At 41.7% G+C, this 20501-nt stretch overlaps 1 protein-coding gene across 1 annotated transcript in view; it reads right to left on the reverse strand.

Moving 5' to 3' along the window:
* Window positions 1-20501, reverse strand: part of LOC122932196 (putative helicase MOV-10) — a 174900-nt gene that overhangs the window by 102201 nt on the left and 52198 nt on the right. The window contains exons 2-5 of the mRNA XM_044286474.1: window positions 17306-17399; window positions 10013-10164; window positions 9695-9933; window positions 1266-1515 (exon numbers count right to left, since the gene is read on the reverse strand). Coding sequence (XP_044142409.1) covers window positions 1266-1515; window positions 9695-9933; window positions 10013-10164; window positions 17306-17399 — 735 coding nt within the window. The remainder of the gene's footprint in view (window positions 1-1265; window positions 1516-9694; window positions 9934-10012; window positions 10165-17305; window positions 17400-20501) is intronic.

Consider the following 20501-nt stretch of genomic DNA (forward strand, 5'->3'; position numbering starts at 1 on the left):
TTCATTTTTTTTATCAAAAATGGAAAGTAAGTAATATTTACATGGGTCTGTTGTCTTGTGTAAAGTTCAAATATATTTTTTTTCTTTTTTTATAGGCATATCTTCCTTAAGTGAGGCCAGGATCTCTCCTCCTCAACAACATCGCCAACATGATAAGGTATGTCAAATTGGATATTATTCCCAACTGTAATATTGTGTCATTATTCTAATTATTTATTTTACTTTTTCTCAGTCATCATTTTTTCCCCCTCAAAAATACATGTATGTTCTTAAATTATAATATATATATATATATTTTTTTACAGCCATCTCCTCCCGTTGCCTCTCAGAGAGGTAGTCGAGCCTCTGTCAGAGGAAGTCGGGGAGCACGCGCCAGTCGGGGTTGTGTTAGTATTTTCAATCAAAGTCTTTGAAATGTAAAAAGTTTCAAACATTATGTTTATTTTTAGTTTTTAAGGGTTCCCAAGTCTCCAGCAGAATGGATGAGGAGGACGTTGGCAGTTTTTTTTTTATCAACAATGACCTGCTCATCCAGATGGTGGAGGAGCATCCACCGTTGTGGGACCACACCGACCACCGCCACGCAGATCACAAAGCAACCTGGCTCCTCTGGCACGAAATATGTGAGGCAATTGAGCCTAATTGGGAGGACAACAGGATCAGTGCCGTATTTAAGGTGGATTACGGAGCCGGAAAAATAGATTTCCAATTACATATGGTTTGCCGGATCCGTCAGGCATTTCCAGCAAAGGACTAACGGATCCAGGGAGAAGAAAACTATCCGTTTGCATGCGGTTTGACGGGTCCGGCAGGCATTTCCGGCAACGGAACTGCCTGCCGGAATCCAAAAACGGTAGTGTGAAAGTACCCTAACTAATGCTCCATATATAGGATCTGTTATTTTTTTATTAATTTTTTTTCTGTTCTTCTGATGGATCAGAAGAACTAGAAGCTATATGGTGATGTGAACGCTCCCAAACAAAAAAACTGAGAGGTCTCACTGGATTCCTGTGCATTCATCAGAAGGCAAGGTGATCAGTGCTGTCCCAGTCTCACTCTAGTGTCCTACAGCTAGCGCTCAGCTTGCTGCCTCATTGATACCTCTCGCCCTTGTACAAAGTTACCATTCAATCACCCTTACTTGCTCCCAAATATATGCAGCATTATACATTTCAAGTCATTAAAAATTAACCCTAGTAAATTACAATCTAGATACTCCAAGTAAATATTAGTTTGCATTTATTATGGAAGGAACTGAATCAGACCTGTCAGGTTGGATTCCATCATCCTCAATTCTTTCCAAGGTCCTTGTAAGATTCCTTTGATAGGGGGTGTATCTGGAAGTTGGTGCCAGGTCATCAGCTAATCTACTGTTAGAAACTGCAGAGATGAACCTCCCAATAAGAAATTTCTCCATGAACTCCACATTTCCTCTTGTGAATTGAAATACAATAGTTACAGGGAAATAGCCGTAATAAGCCGTTTCAGCCGTCACAGAAACATCATATACATCTCCTAGGTTGAAGGAAAGACCAAGAACATACAGTTAAAAAAAATCAATGCTCTTAAAAAAGGTGAAACCTGTAGTTTTTAGGGGGTTGGCAACTTTCTGGCTACCGTTGACCACCGTATGATGACCATATGGCACTTACTATATGACACTTACCTTGGGCAAATCTTCTGAGCTGTTCGCATAAAGGCCCTGTCCATAAGCTGGTCTCTCCTCTCGAATCACTCAGCGGCCTCCATTCTAACATTGCGTCTGCACTAAACTCCCAACAGCGCAGGTGTAGTGTACTTGAATGGAGGAGACTGAGCGATTTATCTGGTCACAAGACCCTCCATCAGCAGCCATTTTATGGACAGTGTAGCTGGCCAGCTAAGACCTGTCCTAGGTTGCTAATATAGCTTATATATTTATACAGCTAGACCTGCCAATAACCTTAATACAGTTCCTATGTTTATATGTTAAAGACAAAAGCAGTTATATACTGTGACTTCATGTTTTGAATGTCATGTAACAGTTATATATTGTGTTCACAGAAGCAGAAAAGATAATATGCCTTTAAGATTCATTATATGAATGTAAGGTAAGCTCAATGACACAGCAGACACAACAGAAAGCATAGAGTTAAACTGTTTTTACTGAGCAGGAGGTAAGACCAATCACATCCAGCCTCACACTGAGCAGGAGTCTCGGCTAATCACAGCCAATCTTACACAGCAGTGTTATATATAAAGAAAAGTTGAAGTTACTAAAGAAGTTATTTCAAGCATTTGGTGTGCTCTTTAAACCTACTGTTTCCATAGAACAGCACTAGAGGAATTAGAGAGCAAGGGTCCATTCACACGTCAGTATTTTTCCTTTCCAGATAAACGTTCCTGTTTTTTCCGGATCCGAAAATCTGGATGACATGAGGATGCTTTTAGCATGTCTTCCGCATTTTTGACGGATCCATTGACTAGAATGGCATGACGGAACGCAAAATCGGACAAATAGTAGGACAGGGTATATTTTTTTCCTGGATCCGAATAAACAGAACCCACGGAACGGAACGGAATCACGGAATCGGAGAGCACCATGTGTGCAGTCCGAATATTTGCGGAATCCATTGAAATGAATGGATCCGAATAACGTTCCGTTTTTTATCGGAACGGATGCGGAATACAAAAACGGACGTGTGAATGGACCCTAATAGACAGTCTGGTTAGACTAAAAAGTTAGAGATATCAAAATTCTTCTAATGCCACAGCGCAAAAGTCACTTCATAGTGCTGCGCCTGCCACAGTGGAACTATTACCCTCAGAGGGCGAAGCGATAGCGCAGCTAAAGGTCTAAACCTATGAGAGCAAGTTCAAAGTCACTACTAGGATCAGTAGAGAGACAGAACCGACAAATATTCAGACTACCTTCAAATAAATGTTCTGTGGAGAGAACCACTTCATACACAAGTGCCAACAATTGCAGGAGAAGTCCCCAGATGAAAAGAAAAGGTTTGTACTTGAGAACCAACTGTGTTTTGGATGCCTAAGAAAAGGCCATGTTACTAAGTGTGTGAGTGTAATAAAAAGGCCACATGCAGCGTTTGCAAAGGACACCATCCTACACTACTACATGAAGAACGTCCAAAGAAAGATAAATCCTGGATACCTAAAGATACTGAGGAAGAAAATAAAGTATCGGTATTCTTTTGCAGAGTGAGGGAAGCAGAAAGCAATGGCACATCAATGGTTGTACTAGTGTGCATTTCAAATCCTAAAAGGAGGAACAAGAAAGTATACACCTATGCGCAACTGGATGCCCAGAGTGACATTACAAGTGGCTACAGAACCAGTGAAGCTCAAACTCACCACAATGATGGGGAGAGACACATTAGTGAACAGTCAAAGGATCAAAGGACTGAGAGTTAGAGGACTTCATTCAAACTTCACATTAGATCTACCTCCAGCTTATACAAAAGACGATGTACCTCTAGATCGAGATCGCATACCTACCTGTGAAACAGCCAATAAATGGGAGCACCTATCTGTCATATCTCATGAAATATCCCCGCTAAATGAGTTTGGTGTTGGACTGTTGATAGGCTATGATTGCTTTGAAGCCTTGGTACCACAAAAGGTAATCACAGGAGGAAAGGGTGAACCCTACGCTGTTCAAACTGATCTAGGATGGGGTGTTGTTGGAGGAAAACAGCAGATCGCAAACTCAAGACAGGTGACAGGTTTGTGTCACTGAATATCTGTCAAAGAGTTACCAACTGTAAGTCCAGCAAAAGTAATCAAGATCCTTGAATCTGACTTTGCAGACATAAGCTCTAAAAAAAGAGTGTATCCCAAGAAGATATAAAGTTCGTACACACTCTAGAAGAAAGTATTATGCAGAATCAACAAGGTCATCTTGAACTACTCTTACCCTTGCCCTAGCAAGATTTAAATGTTTGAAGAAAAGGATGGGAAAAGATCCCAAACTCAAGAATGATTATTTGAAATTCATGGAAGACATCCTCGAAGAAGGACATGCAGAGATACTTAATAACCAGCCTAAAGAAGGAGAAGTGTGGTACATCCCGCATCAAGGTGTTTACCACTCAATAAAAACAGATAAGATTAGAGTAGTATTTGATTGCTCAGCAAAGTATGATGGTGTTGCATTGAACGATCATCTACTGAAAGGACCAGATCTTACAAAAACTCTGCCTGGAGTACTCTGTAGATTCAGAAAGTATCCCATAGAAGTCATGTGTGACGTTGAAAAGATGGTCCACCAGTTTCATGTGAAGAATGAAGATAGAGACTTCCTGAGGTTTCTATGGTGGGAGGACGGAGATACAGATTCAGAGCCAGCAGAATACAAAATGAAAGTACACTTGTTTGGAGCAGCATCATCTCCAGGTTGCGCCAATTATGGTATGAAGTACCTGGCCAATTAGAATAATAAAGGATTGCCCATCAGCAGCACATTTTCTGAAGAAAAACTTTTATGTAGATGATGGTCTCATAAGTCTAGACTCTACAGAATCTGCAATAAAACTAGTGAAAGAAAGCCAAGATTTATGTGCAAGAAGAAGCCTGTGCCTTCATAAATTCATCTCAAACAGCAGAGAGGTACTGGAATCCATCAGTGACTCTGAACATGCATAAACAATGAAGAATGTAGATCTTAATTATGATAATCTCTCAGTTCAGAACGTACTTGGATTGGGATGGAATGTAGAGAATGACAAGTTCTTCTTTGAAGTATCTATTGAAGAGAAAGTTGCAACTAGATGTACCGTGTACTAGATGTGTTCTTTCCGCAGTGGCTTCTATATATGATCCATTGGGATTCTTGGCCCCAGTAATCCTCAGAGCAAGAGAAATACTACAAGAATTATGCAGAAAGAAGTTAGTATCGGACGAGCCCATACCTGAAAATTTGAGGCCAAGGTGGGAGAGTTAAAAAAGAGACTTTCAAAACTTGAGAGTGATAAAAGACACTTGAGAGTTGAGAACCTGATGGAAAATTCCTCAAATTCATGTTTAAGTCCTACCAATAAGAACATAGAATTATAGGTAATTTTGGTTGGAGTGTAGCTGGCCAGATAAGACCTGTCCTAGGTTGCTAATATAGCGTATATGTTTGTACAGCTAGACCTGCCAAAAAACCTTAATACAGTTCCTATGTTTATATGTTAAAGACAAAAGCAGAGTTATTTACTGTGACTTCATGTTTTGGATGTCATATAACAGTTATATATTGTGTTCACAGAAGCAGAAAAGATAATATGCCTTTAAGATTCATTACAGTATATGAATGTAAGGTAAGCTCAATGACACAACAGACACAACAGAAAACATGGAGTTAAACTGTTTTTACTGAGCAGGAGGTAAGACCAATCACAGCCAGCCTCTGTCACGGAAGGTTGAGGGAACTGAAGCAAACCAAACACCACAAAATTACACAAAACAGGCTAGGCCCCACAGGTAGGGAACAGGGAAGGGTCAACTCCTGACAATCCCTGAGCCTTTCCCTGACTGCTACCAACATGAACAAATCTCGATGGCAGAAGTGTTCATGCACTCGAACCTAAGCCCTGCTGCCACTGATACAAACCCTCAGCTAGGGAGCAGGCGAAAAGACAACCGGTTCCTTGCACAGGATGAAGGAAACCGTGTCTACCTAAGGCCTAGCCAGTACAAACAACAAAAGGGAAGGAAGGAGGACTTAACTGAAGACAAACTGGGAGCAGGAGATCCACAAAACACCAGCAGAGAACTCCAGGAGAAAATATAAACCGTAAGGGCTATAGTGAGAGGCAGGTATAAATAGCATCACTAACTAATGAGCAGAACCTGTGAGGGGGGGATCCTTCCCAAAGCCACAACAAAGCAATCTGTCAGATAGATTCACGTGTAGCAAGTCTGAGAGATCTTCTCAGATCACTCACAGGCCAGGGAGTGACAGCCTCACACTGAGCAGGAGTATTGGCCAATCACAGCCAATCTTACACTCCCTGTGTGGGAAATTCCCCTGCTAGAATCATTAGACACCAGAGGAGAGGAGCTGAACAGTCATTCACTCTACTAAGAGCTGTGTTTTATGGAAGCAAGAGGCCAAAATAGGTATTTAGAACAGTTATATAATGTTCCTATTGTTAATGTAGTGATTAGAACTGTATACTGAACTAGTTATATGTATGTTTACTTACAGTTCCACCATACAAATTGCATACAAACTGCGAACTGCTCATACCAGATCATAAGCAATTGTATAGAGCAAACTGCAAACCAAGTTGAGCAAGTAGAACTATTGGTTAACCTCAGATATACCTCTCAGAGAGATCATAAAGTGCTTAAATAACTTAAAGTGAGAGTACAGATACTGAAGAGAGAAATATATCCACCATTTTATGTTGAATGACAAGATTGAACAGTTGAACCACCATCTTATGCATACCGCCATTTTGTGATACTTTATTCAACACGTGTTTTGTACATGGACTATCTGCTGCGGAGGCGGAAGTGTTATACATGAAGAAAAGTTAATAAAGAAGTTATTTCAAGCATTTGGTGTGCTCTTTAAGGGTCCATTCACACATCCGTGTGTGTTTTGCGGATCCACAAAACACGGACAGCGGCAATGTGCGGAACGGCACTAATAGAATAGGACAAGAATAGGACATATCTGTAAAGAATAAATCAAGGCCACTGGACTTACTGTAGATTTCTTGAAAATGTTTCACTCGTTCTTCCAACAAGCTTTCTCAGTTCGGAGTGGCTGTACAAGAATTCTCTGGTAATAAATATGTAACTGAATCAACATCTGGTAATTATACCCAGCATGGGGTCAGAGGTCATTATACCCAGCATTGGGTCAAAGGTGTTGATTCCATTATCCTAATTTGAGTCAGTAGGTGATAATGACCTCCCAGAAAAAAGGTGTCAAGACAGCATTGTATGTGGCAGACAATAGATGTCTAACTCCCCTGCCTCTATTCAAGCTTGGCTTCTCCTTTTTTATGTAGATGGCCTCCTTCACACCTCGTTTGTACCAGTCGGTCTCCTTATCCAAAACACGTACTTGACTGTCTTCAAAGGTGTGACCTGTTTCTTTTAGATGTAAGTACACGGCTGAATCTTGACCAGAGGTTTTGACTCTTCTATGCTGAGCCATACGCTGATGTGGTTGTTGTTTTGTTTTGCCGATATACAGTTCTGAGCATTCCTCATTGCACTGGACTGCGTACACAATGTTGTCCATCTTGTGTTTAGGCGTTGGGTCTTTTGGGTGAACCAGTTATTGCCTCAGTGTGTTGCTGGGTTTAAAGCAGACAGGGATGTGATGTTTATTAAAAATCCTTTTGAGTTTCTCAGACACCCCAGCTACATATGGGATAACCATATTCTTGTGTCTGTCATGCTTCTCGCCCTCACTATTAGTCTTGGTGCTCTTTCTTTTCCTTCCTTCTGTTTTGACAAAGGCCCAATTTGGATACCCACAAGTTTTAAGTGCCCCTCTGAGGTGTTTGAATTCCTTCGCCTTGACCTCTGTGCTGGTGGGGATTTTCTCTGCCCGGTGGTGTAGAGTTTGGATGACTCAGAGTTTGTGGTCTAGCGGATGGTGGGAATCAAATAGCAGGTACTGGTCTGTGTGTGTTGGTTTTCGATAGACCTCTATTTCCAGGTTCCTTCCCTCTTCCACTGTTATAAGACAGTCCAGAAACGCTAGTTTGTTGTTCTGCATATCTTCCCGCGTGAAAGTGATGTTATGATCCACTGAGTTGATGTGGTCGGTGAAAGCCTGTAACTCTTGTTTATGAATTTTAACCCAAGTGTCATCCACATATCTGAACCAATGACTCAGTGTAATTCCCATGAAAGTGGTCAGGGCTTTCCTTTCTACTTCCTCCATATGTCTGCCACATACAATGCTGTCTTGACACCTTTTTCTGGGAGGATATGATCACCTACTGACTCCAACTAGGATAATGGAATCAACAGCTTTGACCCCATGCTGGGTATAATGACTTCTGACCCCATGCTGGGTATAATTACCAGATGTTGATTCAGTTACATATTTATTCCCAGAGAATTCTTGCACAGTCACTCAGAATTGAGAAAGCTCATTGGAAGAAAGAGGGAAACGCTTTCAAGAAATCTACAGTAAGTCCAGTTGCCTTGATTTATTCTTTACAGATATACCATGACCTGGATAAATGAGAACCTTCGCAGACAAGAATAGGACATGTTCTATTTTTTTCAGGAATGGAATTGCGGTCCCGGAAGTGCGGGCAGCACATCCGGGCAGCACAGAGATATCATCGTGCTGCCCCATAGAAGTGAATGGGTCCGCAATTCCGTTCTGCAAAATGCGGAATGAAATTGTGGACGTGTGAATGGACCCTAAACCTTCTGTTTCCATAGAACAGCACTAGAGGAATTACAGAGTAATAGACAGTCTGGTTAGACTAAAAAGTCAGAGATATCAAAATTCTTCTAATGCAACAGCGCAAAAGGCACTTCATAGTGCGGCGCCTGCCACAGACAGGACCTCATCTGTTATCATCCGGTTTCAGACGGAATAACGGATCCGGTATTTAAATTTTCAAACATCAAAAGAACAAAAGACTTGCCAAACAAGGGGACATACCTTATGAAATACAGAAAATGATGCAGAATATCAACAAAGGCTATAGTAGTAAGCGTCATATAGTTATCTTACAAACACATTGATCAAAAGTAGCCAGAAAGTGGTCAACCCCTTTAAAAAAACAAATTATGGCTGTTGTGCCCCTTCCTAGGAAAAGAAAACTACAATATCATGCAGTTTTTCCACAAACGTGTGTGGTTTAGCAGCACATGTTTTTGGTTGTGTGCATCATTTTGCAGGTGTTCAACATATTTTACCAGTAAAAACCAAGGGGGTAGTTTACGAACAGACATATGCCACTTTTGTGGTGTGTATCTGGCTCAAATTCTGTTGCACGCCAAGTTGCGGCAGAATCCGCGACTTCCCCACTCACGTCAGCTCTTAGAAAAGGGGGAGTGGTGTGGGTGGGGACGGGCTGTCTCATTCATCATTTTGTACGCTTGGTTTAAATATAAAAGACAGCAAGGAAGCAGTCTTACATTTAGAATCGGCAGTGGATATACCGAAGAGCTGGCGCCAGGGTTGGATTGGCCATAAACCTTGAAGGGAAATTTGCCAGTGGACATTTTCAGGGATGTTTTTTGTGCTGCCAGCAGTATTTTGTGATGGATTGTGGTATTTGGCTCTGCCGGGGTGGTATAATGTGCCATCAATTTGGACCCAACTACAAAACAGAGCCACTTTTAGTATTTTTTCGAGGGCCTCTTTAAGTTTCCAGTCCGCCCATGGCTGGCGCCTCTACATAACTTCGGTGGACCCACTGCCAGCGCAGAAGCTTATTAAGACCAGTGCCTAAAACGCAGGTCTTACTCAATGTGCTCCCCAAATGCCCACAGTTTTTTGCTCACATATGGGGCCTGTATTACAGAAGAATTTTTTCCAAGAAAAAAAAATAACGCAAAAATGTGAGCCATACTGTTGTACAGTATGTGCCCATAGGCTTTTGTGTGTGCCACTGCATTACAGGAAAATTCAGATTTTTAAGGGCCAGTTATTTTGGTGGGGAAAAATTCTGCTTGCATTATTTAATATTTAGGTGTATTTTGCTATAGAACTTTGCTTTACCTGGATTCAAAATTTTAGTATTGACAGCAGATATCTGTTGTTCATCTTGAAGTGAAAACACCCGCATCTTACGCAGAAGTTTGTACTGGACAAATGTCACGGCTTCATCAGATGTATTGTCAATAGAAACAGTCACAGTCTTAGGTTCATTGACTTGCAGGGGAAATCTTATCCGACCATCTGTGAGATCATAGCCTGACTTAATTACAATTCCATTCTTGCTTTGGATGAACTCCTGCCTGAAAATAAGGAAATCAGACACTCTGGAAAAGTTTATATTAGCAATCAAAGAGAATGTATAGATGGTGTAGTAAGTACCGGTTCTCCTTCATCCACTGAATTATTCTTTGTGCTTCTTTTCTTGTATAGTTGTTCCCATCCTGACCAGGCTGAGTGGGTAATGGTACCTGGTCTTGTCGATGTTGAATAGCTATATACTGATCAGCCAATCTTGATCTTCTCCTTACAACCTAAATAAAAACTGGTTACTGAATAATATGACTACCAAGATGTGTTTACGGTGTAATCTCAACTTTGAACCTTGTCACCTCTCCTGGCAAGTGTTCTGGTAGCTACTTGTATTCCCCATGTAATAACAATTCTATACTACAGAGGAGGGGTCAGGTACCCCAAAACTCAGCTAGCCTGAATAATAATTGTATTTTTATTTTCACTTCACCACTTTAACTAGAGACTTATGGGGGAAGGGGGGGTCATTTATTAAGACCAGCAATTTAAACACCGGTTTCAATATGCCCTATAGCTGGCAATGGATCCCCCGGAGTGATGTAGAGGCACCCACCTCTACATAACTTTGGCGGATCCATCGCCAATTATAAATGTAAGACAGCTTCCTAGCTTCCTACCTTTGTGCTGCAATGTGCGCTAGAAGTATGCCTAATATAGGTGTATTTCTTTCTGGTTAGTGAATCACCCCCTTATTTATTTTTTGGATATATAGGAAGATCAGTAGATGGCAGAAAAGGATAAGATAATAAAAGTCTACATTGGAGCTGCCTATCAGAGGAATACTAATAACCTATTTATTTAGCAAAGTTGGTAAATAGCTAATGTTTGGGCTGTTTTGGGCCCTTACAAGTGTGATAGCAAACTGAATATGCAGGTTTGACACTGCACGTAGCAAATGGCTTATTGCATCATACTCTCCCTGTGCAGAGGGGAGGAGGTTCCTGGGGAAGCAGGAAGTAAGCAGACAGAGGCTGTGCTGGGTGCTGGAGACCAGGAGATCTCTGCTGAATCTGGAAGGGCATGGACTGGCTCAAGGGGGAGACTGGCGACAGCTCGAAGGGGAGGTTTGCAGCGATGACCCCAGGAGTGTCGTTTCTGTAGGATCCAGTTCTGGAGTGGACCAGGAATTAAGAAAAAGCACCAAGAACCTGATGAAGGAACTGTAAGTGCGGCTTTGCCGTGTCACATTGCACCACACTGTTGAAGTTACATTTTGACATACAATAATGCTCCGAGTACAGTTACATTGCGGTGTACGGGCTGCAAGCTAATGCATAGCCCTAAGGGACTCATACGCTGACACCTTCCTATCTCACTGGCTGCTCATAGGGTGGTATATGCTGTGAGCTGGAGTAAGGATTAAAGTTACAAGAGACAGACGTAATTTCCCTGTGGATTACATATAGTATTGCGCAACACTTAGGGTGCACCCTAATGAGGAACTCGTCCAGGAACATACAAGTGCAGCTAGGCTGCTTAATGGACTTTGGGGAAAACATCACATTTACTGGTTTATTGTGAGACAGACCGTGTTACATTTACTGTTGGTTTATTCTCTGTGTTCCAATCTGTTTTATATATTCTCAGCTTCTTGTTCTCTACATTGTTCAGTAAACTCAACTGCTGGGAAAGGACTGTTGTCTGTGTGGCACCCTCTGTACCTGTGAGCCCAGCCCTCGGTTTTCCTACATATCCTGCAGTTGTCAGCTATATTGTAGCACTACTGCACCCAGCAAGCAGTAAAGCCAAGGTACTAAGAGTTTATTGTGCTGTCATACAGATGCAAGGCATTCTCACCAGGCGCACCAACGCATCTATTGTATCCAGCAGATGTCAGCTATATCGTGGCACCACTGAACCCAGCAAGTGGTAAAGCCGAGGCACTGCCAAGCTCAAGGAGAGATGGAGTTGGACCAGTTGTGAATATATAAGAGCCTGGGCAGGCGTACAAGCAGCAGTTTTCCCTTACCTCCGCGTATGATGGCACAGGTGCAGCATGCATCACTAGATGCTGCAGACTCACACAGTCAGTGCTCATATTTGCAGCAAGACGTATCTATATACCGTACACCTACAACTGTATTCTGCTACTACACAATTCACAGCCTGCAATTTATGAACTGTCCAAATATTTGTCATTGACACTAAGTTTATCATGACAATCAAGTCATGTGATAGGTCAAGCAGCACAATGCATCGAATCTGTACTATATTCTTTGATACGATCATTGTATTTTATGATGATATATCGTTATCTATGTTGATATAGGAGGTGTAAGGTACCATATTTTATTTGTATATGTTATAATAATAATATTTTACTTTATTTACCACTGGTTTATATTAAATCTTGGCTCTTCGTACTGGGAGCTCTGGATAAGCACTGTGTGTTAGTCTGTCCATATAAAGTAGTAGTGAGCAGCTCACCATTATTTAGAATGCCTCCCCAAACGGGTAATGCCTAGGAGGACCTTGATTGCGGACTGCTGGCAATTCATTCATAAACATCTACTAGAAATAATAAAGGAATGGCACAGCAATGTCATAGGAATCGATGCTCCTGAATTGTTATTACATGGAGAATGCAAGTAGTTCTCTTTAAGCAGTTTGGTTACTGAATCTCTCACAATCAACTGCAGTGAATGTGCCTATAGCTTAATAATAGTCCAAATAGTTTCCATAAAACATAATAACCATCATTAGTTGGATAGGTATTAAAGTAAAAGTCTGCCACACAGACCCACTGCCCAATTCATAGCATCATAGCAGTACACTCAGACTAAGGCCCCCTGCACACAAACGTATGCACCCCGTTGCCGTATTTGCGGATCCGCAATACACGGGTGCCGTTCCGTGGGCATTCCGCATTTACTTGAATGGGTCCGCAAATCCGGAGATGCGGAATGGTGCGGAACGGAAGCACAGAACGGAACCCTACGGAAGCACTACGGAGTGCTTCCGTGGGGTTTTGTCCCGTACTTCCGTTCCACAAAAAGATAGAACATGTCCTATCTTTTTGCGGAACGGCCAGATCGCCGACCCATTCAAGTGAATGGGTCCGCGATCCGCTGTGGATGCTCCACAGACCGCAGCACGACCACGGGGTGCACACGTTCGTGTGCAGGGGGCCTTAGGCTACATGCACACGACCTTTGTGTGTTTTGCGGTCCGCAAATTGCGGATCCGCAGAACACTGATAGAGTCTGTGTGCGTTTCGCAAATTGCGGGACGGCACGGACAGCCATTGATATAACTGCCTATTCTTGTCCGCAAAATGGACAAGAATAGGACAGGTTATATTTTTTTTGCGAGGCCACAGAACGGAGCAACGGATGCGGACAGCACACGGCCGTGTGCATGAGGCCTAAAGATAGAAAAAAAATAATATATATATATATATATATATATATATATATATAGATACAAAAAATTGGACTGCACTTCCAGCAATTCGTGAAGAAAATCTGAGTTTATTCACCCATCTTGTGGCAAAAAGATGGGTGAATAAACTCAGATTTTCTTCACGAATTGCTGGAAGTGCAGTCCAATTTTTTGTATCTACAAACGTGGGGTAAGCACCTGCTGCCGTCCTTGGATTTTGCACCCACATACTAAGGGTGGTGCCGCCTGTATTTTTATTTTTTTATTTTTTTATATATATATATATATATATATTACAAACTGATTCCTGACTACTTCTACGGTATGTATTAACCGAAGTGGAAATAGCAAAAATGTAATGAGGAAATAATATCACACACTTTATATATACAAATTAGGTTTATAGAAAAAGGTGTAATGAACCGAAAGTTGCATTTAACCTTTATGTGCACCATGCCGTAAATATTGTTTCTGCTGTAAATATGTGGAGCAGGCTCACAAGTAATGCCCGCTTCATATACAGCAGGTGACGACTGTGTAATCTAATATGAATTACACCTGGCCACAATGATTAGGATTGGAGAGGTCTCCAATTCCGGTCATTTAACCACTCAGATGCCACAATCAATAGCAAGGATAACATTTGTACAGTTAGAGGGAGAGAGCTTTTGGAGTAAAATTGTGGTGCTTCAATCAGTTGCTATTACAGCTTGCTGTCTTGTGAGTAAACAGAGGGTTGCATGTTCCTACGGGGCCCAAAAAAAATTACAGAAAAAAAATGGAGTTTAAAAAAACTTATTCGAATATTAAAAATTCAAGTTACCTTTCCAATTCTACATAAAAAAATAAAAAAATAATAATAATAAATAAGTAATACACAAACATAATTTGTATTGCCGTGTCCAAAATGTCTGAACCATTAAAAATAAAACCTCAAATAAAAAAGGCAGAATTGCATTTCCTTTTTCCAACTTCAGCCCACAGATTTTTTTTTTATGTTTTCCAATGCAAGCTAAAGTGCCATTAAAATTTACAGCATGTCCCTCAAAAATAAGCCCTTATATGGCTAGATGAGAGTGTGGTTCAGGTTTATTATTATTTGTACACTTTACATAGGGTTTGACTGGTGAGTTGTACAGTGGAAATGCTAATTAGGCCCAATTCAGATGGCTTTGATTAGGTTGCTACATTAAAGGGGTTATCTTTTTTTGTTTCACAATTCCATAGTAAATTTCCTACCCCTGCCCTGATCACTGCCTCTGATCTGACAGATCAAATCCATTCATGGAAGTCTTACTTACAGGGGGCACAGAGACTCGATGTGGCTGCAACATTGAGCGCATGGGAATTTTTCACCTGATAAACCAGCTCTGGGGTGAGATAAATCACTGCAGCCATATGTCCCTTCTCTGCTGCCTCAACAGCTTGTACTCCACCCCCCAAAGACTACAATGGGCTATGTACAAACTTGATCAGTCAATTCACAAACAATGAACAGTGTAGGGCAGAAGGCAAGAAATAAGTGCAGGAAATGTTTGGTCTGTGCGCTGAGACAGTTCTTGGGACTCACAAGCCTCCCATTCAGCCGACAGTGTCAGATTGGAATACACTGGCTTACCTTTAGGCCTCATGCACACAACCGTTTTTCGGGTCCGCATCCGAGCCGCAGTTTTTGAGGCTTAGGTGTGGACCCATTCACTACAATGGGTCCGCAAAAGATGCGGACAGCACTCCGTGTGCTGTCCGCATCCATTGCACCGTTCCGTGGCCCCGTAAAAAAAAATTAGCATGTCCTATTCTTGTCCGTTTGGCGGACAAGAATAGGCATTTCTACAAGGGGCCGCCCGTTCCGTTCCGCTAATTGTGGAAGGCACATGGGCGGCTTCCATTTTTTGCGGACCACAAAAAACGGAACGGTCGTGTGCATGAGGCCTTATACAGTGACAAAAAACAAAAGAGGAAATCAATAACCACAGTCTACTTTGGAGGTAACATACAATCCCGCTCCCCCTACTGAACCAAACTGTCGGTTGCACAGTGAAATTCAGTTCTGCTGGACCGCAGTTAGTGTTGAGCGCGAATATTCGAATTGCGAATTTTTTTCTCGAATATCGCAATTTCGAGATTTCGCAAATATTTAGAATATCATTCTATATATTCGCAAATTCGAATATTCTTTTTTTTTTTTTTATTATTATATTTTTTTCTTTCCCACTTCTCTAAAGTTGTTCTTACCTGTCCTTTGGATTCCTGGCTTCCTGGCTGCTCCAGTCAGTGGCGTTTTCAACTTACTGCTATATTCCATATTAGCTAAATTACAATCTAATCTATATGTGTATTTTACGAAATTTCGCAATAGTCGAAATTGCGATGCGAGTAATATAACACGAAATAATCGCATGAAGATTTCAATTTAGCACTGCTATATTCCATATTCTAGCCTAATAGAGCAATATTACGAATATTCTAAAAGAAGAAGTTAGACCAATATTACGAAATTTCGTAAAATACACATATAGATTGTAATTTAGCTAATATAGTGCTATAATCCCTTTTTTTTCCTCTAATTTTTTTTGCCTCTTCTGAACTTAAGTTTTGTAAAATATGTACACTATTAAAAAAATTACTATAGCAGTATATTAGCTTAAATACAATCTATGTGTATTTTACGAAATTTCGTAATATTGCTCTAACTTCGTCTTTTAGAAATTTCGTAATATTGCTCTAACTTCGTCTTTTAGAATATTCGTAATATTCTAAAAGACGAAATTAGAGCAATATTAAGAACATTTGCAAAAGCCAAAATTGCGATGCGAGTAATATAATACGAAATAATCGCATGAAGATTTCAACTTAGCACTGCTATATTCCATATTCTAGCCTAATATGGAATATAGCTGTGCTAAGTTGAAATCTTCATGCGATTATTTCGTATTATATTACTCGCATCGCAATTTCGGCTTTTGCAAATGTTCTTAATATTGCTCTAACTTCGTCTTTTAGAATATTACGAATATTCTAAAAGACGAAGTTAGAGCAATATTACGAAATTTCGTAAAATACACATAGATTGTATTTAAGCTAATATACTGCTATAGTAATATTTTTTAATAGTGTACATATTTTACAAAACTTAAGTTCAGAAGAGGCAAAAAAAAAATAGAGGAAAAAAAAGGGATTATAGCACTATATTAGCTAAATTACAATCTATATGTGTATTTTACGAAATTTCGTAATATTGCTCTAACTTCGTCTTTTAGAATATTCGTAATATTCTAAGAGACGAAGTTAGAGCAAATCACGAAATTTCGTAAAATACACATATTAGCCTAGCCATTGTCAATTAGCATAGGAACGTTGCCTTATACTATCAAGATAAATAATCGCAATACGCGAAAATATATATTCGTATATTATTCGCGATAATTGGAATAATTACGAATATTCGATTTCGACGAATATAACACGAATATTCATTCGAATATTCGCGAAATATTGCGAAATCGAATATGGCACCTCCCGCTCATCACTAACCGCAGTCTGAATATTGCAGCAGCCATAAGGAATCTAAAATGAGACTGCAACAAAAAAAACACATCTGCAACAAAAAACAAAACACCACTAATCAAAATGCATTGCATGTGCTGTTTTATATTTCAATATAGAATTAAAAGTAATATCACCATGAAAACTGCCACAGAAAACGTGCCATTTTTCAGATATGCGAAACCAGCCTTGAAGTGTAAAAGGACTGCTCATCGGACAGTGTGTACAGTTCTATAATACATTACACTGTAGAAATAGAATAACTATAGAAAAAAAAATTGAGGCCATGTTCTATCTTTACAGTTAAATTGCTGTGTTTGCCACAATTGTTCAAAAATGGTGGCAATTTGGCTTCAGTACATGGCAAAATGGCAATATAGACTTTATGTGTGAACAGAGACCAAGATAGAATGCATCTGCTGGAACAAAACATACCTTTCTCAGATGAATAGAGTTTCGTCTTACAAAAGCTTTTCCTGTCTCTTTAAGGCCATAGATAACAGATGAAAAATTTGGTAGAGGGCCATGTCTAAAAATAAAATACAAAGATATGTAATTAAATACTATATATATTATTAGTCACAAAACCTATCACTTATATTTGCCATTTATCAACTGAATTAAAGAAAGAAAAGATTTTAAGAATTTTTTTTTTACAATTGTCAGTTTAAGGGCTCATGCATACGAACGGGTGCTGGCCGAACCCGTGCTGCGGACTGCAAATTGCTGTCCGCAATGCATGGGCACCGACCGTAGGGTTGTCTTATGCAGACACAGGAGCTATTCACTGCGGACGTAGGATTCATACAACGGTCTACAATGAAAAAAAGTAGTGCATGCACTAATTTTTTTGTGGTGCAGAGTAGGAGTGGTGTGATATAAACAATATACAATATAAACAATATAAATTTGCGCAACGATCTAGATTTTGTCTATATCGCCATATCGTGATAGATGACCACAAAGCGGTAGTGAATTGAAGAAGCTTCTCACTCCCTGCTTGTGGCCTCCCAACTCGGCACCGCACTGCACTGGCCAGGGCCTTTCGTGCACACATTGTTAGCGTGCTGGCTGACGCTGTGTGTGACATCAGGTCCCTCCCAGTGCATGCTGGGAAGAAGAAATGGTTCGTCTCCTGCGGACTCCATCAGCCAGCCGCGTATCCTGCAGGAAAGGTAAGTATATTAGCAGGGGCCCGTATCTACCCGGGGTGTAGGGGGGTTGGCAGTTGGGTTGGAGGAGGACTATGGCATAATGGGCTGATGGTGCTGGCTGGGGGACATGGATGATTGCAAATAGTAATGGCATGGGGCTGATGGCACTGGCTGGGGAACATGGATGATGATGGCAATAGCATGGGGCTGATGGGACTGGCTGGGGAACATGGATGATGATGGCAATGGCATGGGGCTGATGGTGCTGGCTGGGGGACATGGATAATGGCAAATAGCAATGGCATGGGACTGATGGCGCTGGCTGGGGGGGACATGGATGATGGTAAATGGCAATGGCATGGGGATGATGACGCTGGCTGAGGGACATGGATGATGGTAAATGGCAATGGCATGGGGATGATGACGCTGGCTGAGGGACATGGATGATGATGGCATGGGGCTGATGGCGCTGGCCGGGGGACATGGATGATGGCAAATGGCATGGGGCTGATGGCACTGGCTGGGAGACATGGATGATGGCAAATGGCAATGGCATGGGGCTGATGGCGCTGGCTGGGGGGGGGACATGGATGATGGTAAATGGCAATGGTATGGGGCTGATGGTGCTGGCTGGGGGACATGAATGATGATGGCAATGACATGGAACTGATGGCACAGGCTGAGGACATGGATGATGATGGCAATGGCATGGGGCTGATGGCGCTGGCTGGGGGGCATAGATGATGGCAATGGTATGAGGCTGATGGCGCTGGATGGGGGACACGGCCAGGGCCTTTCGTTTTAACATTTTTAGCGCGTTGGCTGACACTGTGTGTGACATCAGGTCCCTTCCAGTGCATGCTGGGAAGAAGACATGGTTCGTCTCCTGCGGACTCCATCAGCCAGCCGCATATCCTGCAGAAAAGGTAGGTATATAAGCAGGGGCCCGTATCTACCTAGGGGGTAGGGGGGGGTGGCAGTTGGGTTGGAGGATGACTTTGGCATGGGGCTGATGGCGCTGGCTGGGGGACATGGATGATTGCAAATAGCAATGGCATGGGGCTGATGGCACTGGCTGGGGAACATGGATGATGATGGCAATGGCATGGGGCTGATGGCACTAGCTGGGGGACGTGGATGATGATGGCAATGGCATTGGGCTGATGGCGCTGGCTTGGGGACATGGATGATGGCAAATGGAAATGGCAGGGGGCCGATGGCGCTGGCTGGGGACATGGATAATGATACCAATGGCATGGGGCTGATAATTAGCTATACCACAGTCTGTAAGAAATAATAAATAAATAAATTATAAAGCAATTAGCAATACGTTAGTTTAAGAAGGTTTTTCTTATTAGAGTACGTGATTGCTAAAATAATCGTTTCCTGCAGCTCTAGATGTCATCCGTTGTGCCTGTTTTGGTCGACTCGAAAGCATGGAGCTTACACGTGGGGAGGAGGAAGAGGTGCTCGTAAAGAAGACCGGTGCGACGTTGGTCATATGGACCTGGTTTGGGTTTAAGGAGTCGGATGTTGAGCAGAAAAATATATTCTGCAAACTATGCCGGGCGAGAATATTAGCGAAGACAGGGAATACAACTAATTTGTTTTATCACCTCAAAACAAAGCACGTTTTGGAATACGAAGATAGCCAAAAACTGCGCCCTCTACAAACGCCCAGTCAGTCAAGTGGAAAGAAAAAAGGTGGCCCTGCCCCTACACACCAGCACACTGATATTTTAAAAGCATTTTCAAAAGGCACTCCCGTATGACAAAAAGAATCGGCAGTGGATTGATATTATAAATGCCATTACCCTGTACCTGTGTAAGGACATGGTGCCATTACTTACAGTGGAGAAAAGCGGCTTTCAGAACATGATTAAGACACTCGATCCACGTTACGAGGTACCTAGCCGCAAACACTTTAGCCAAACTGAAATGCCCAAACTGTATGACAAAGTATGCGAGCAAGTGAAAACATAAAACACTATGCAACTTCTATGGACTTGTGGTCGAGTAGCACAATGGAGCTTTACATTAGTCTCACAGTCCACTTCATCAATGAAGAGTGGAAGTTGTGCAGGAGATGCCTACAGACAGCTTATTTCCCCGAGGATCATATGGGTGAACTGCTATCTCAGGGATTAAAGGAAGCGTTGGAGTCATGCGGACTTAAAGAAGAGTTACAAGTCTGCATAACCACCGACAATGGCGCAAATATAGTGAAAGCAGTAAAAATGAATGGCTGGACAAGACTTCCGCCACAGGCTCCACCTCGGTAAACATTTCTTTTAGTCCTAGACTAGTTCAACATTATGCAGGGGTTGACTGTGCTAAATATGCAACATGCCAGACCTGCAGGGTATAGCGAGGTGAGGTCACGGTTATGGGCAATCGAGGGTTGCTCACTGTATTGGAGAACCCTGGGCAGGCATGTGGCAGTGAAGGAGAGGTAGACACGGTTCCTCTGGGGCACA

Source organism: Bufo gargarizans, chromosome 3 (genome assembly GCF_014858855.1).
Source record: "Bufo gargarizans isolate SCDJY-AF-19 chromosome 3, ASM1485885v1, whole genome shotgun sequence".
In the NCBI taxonomy this organism is placed as follows: Eukaryota; Metazoa; Chordata; class Amphibia; order Anura; family Bufonidae; genus Bufo; species Bufo gargarizans.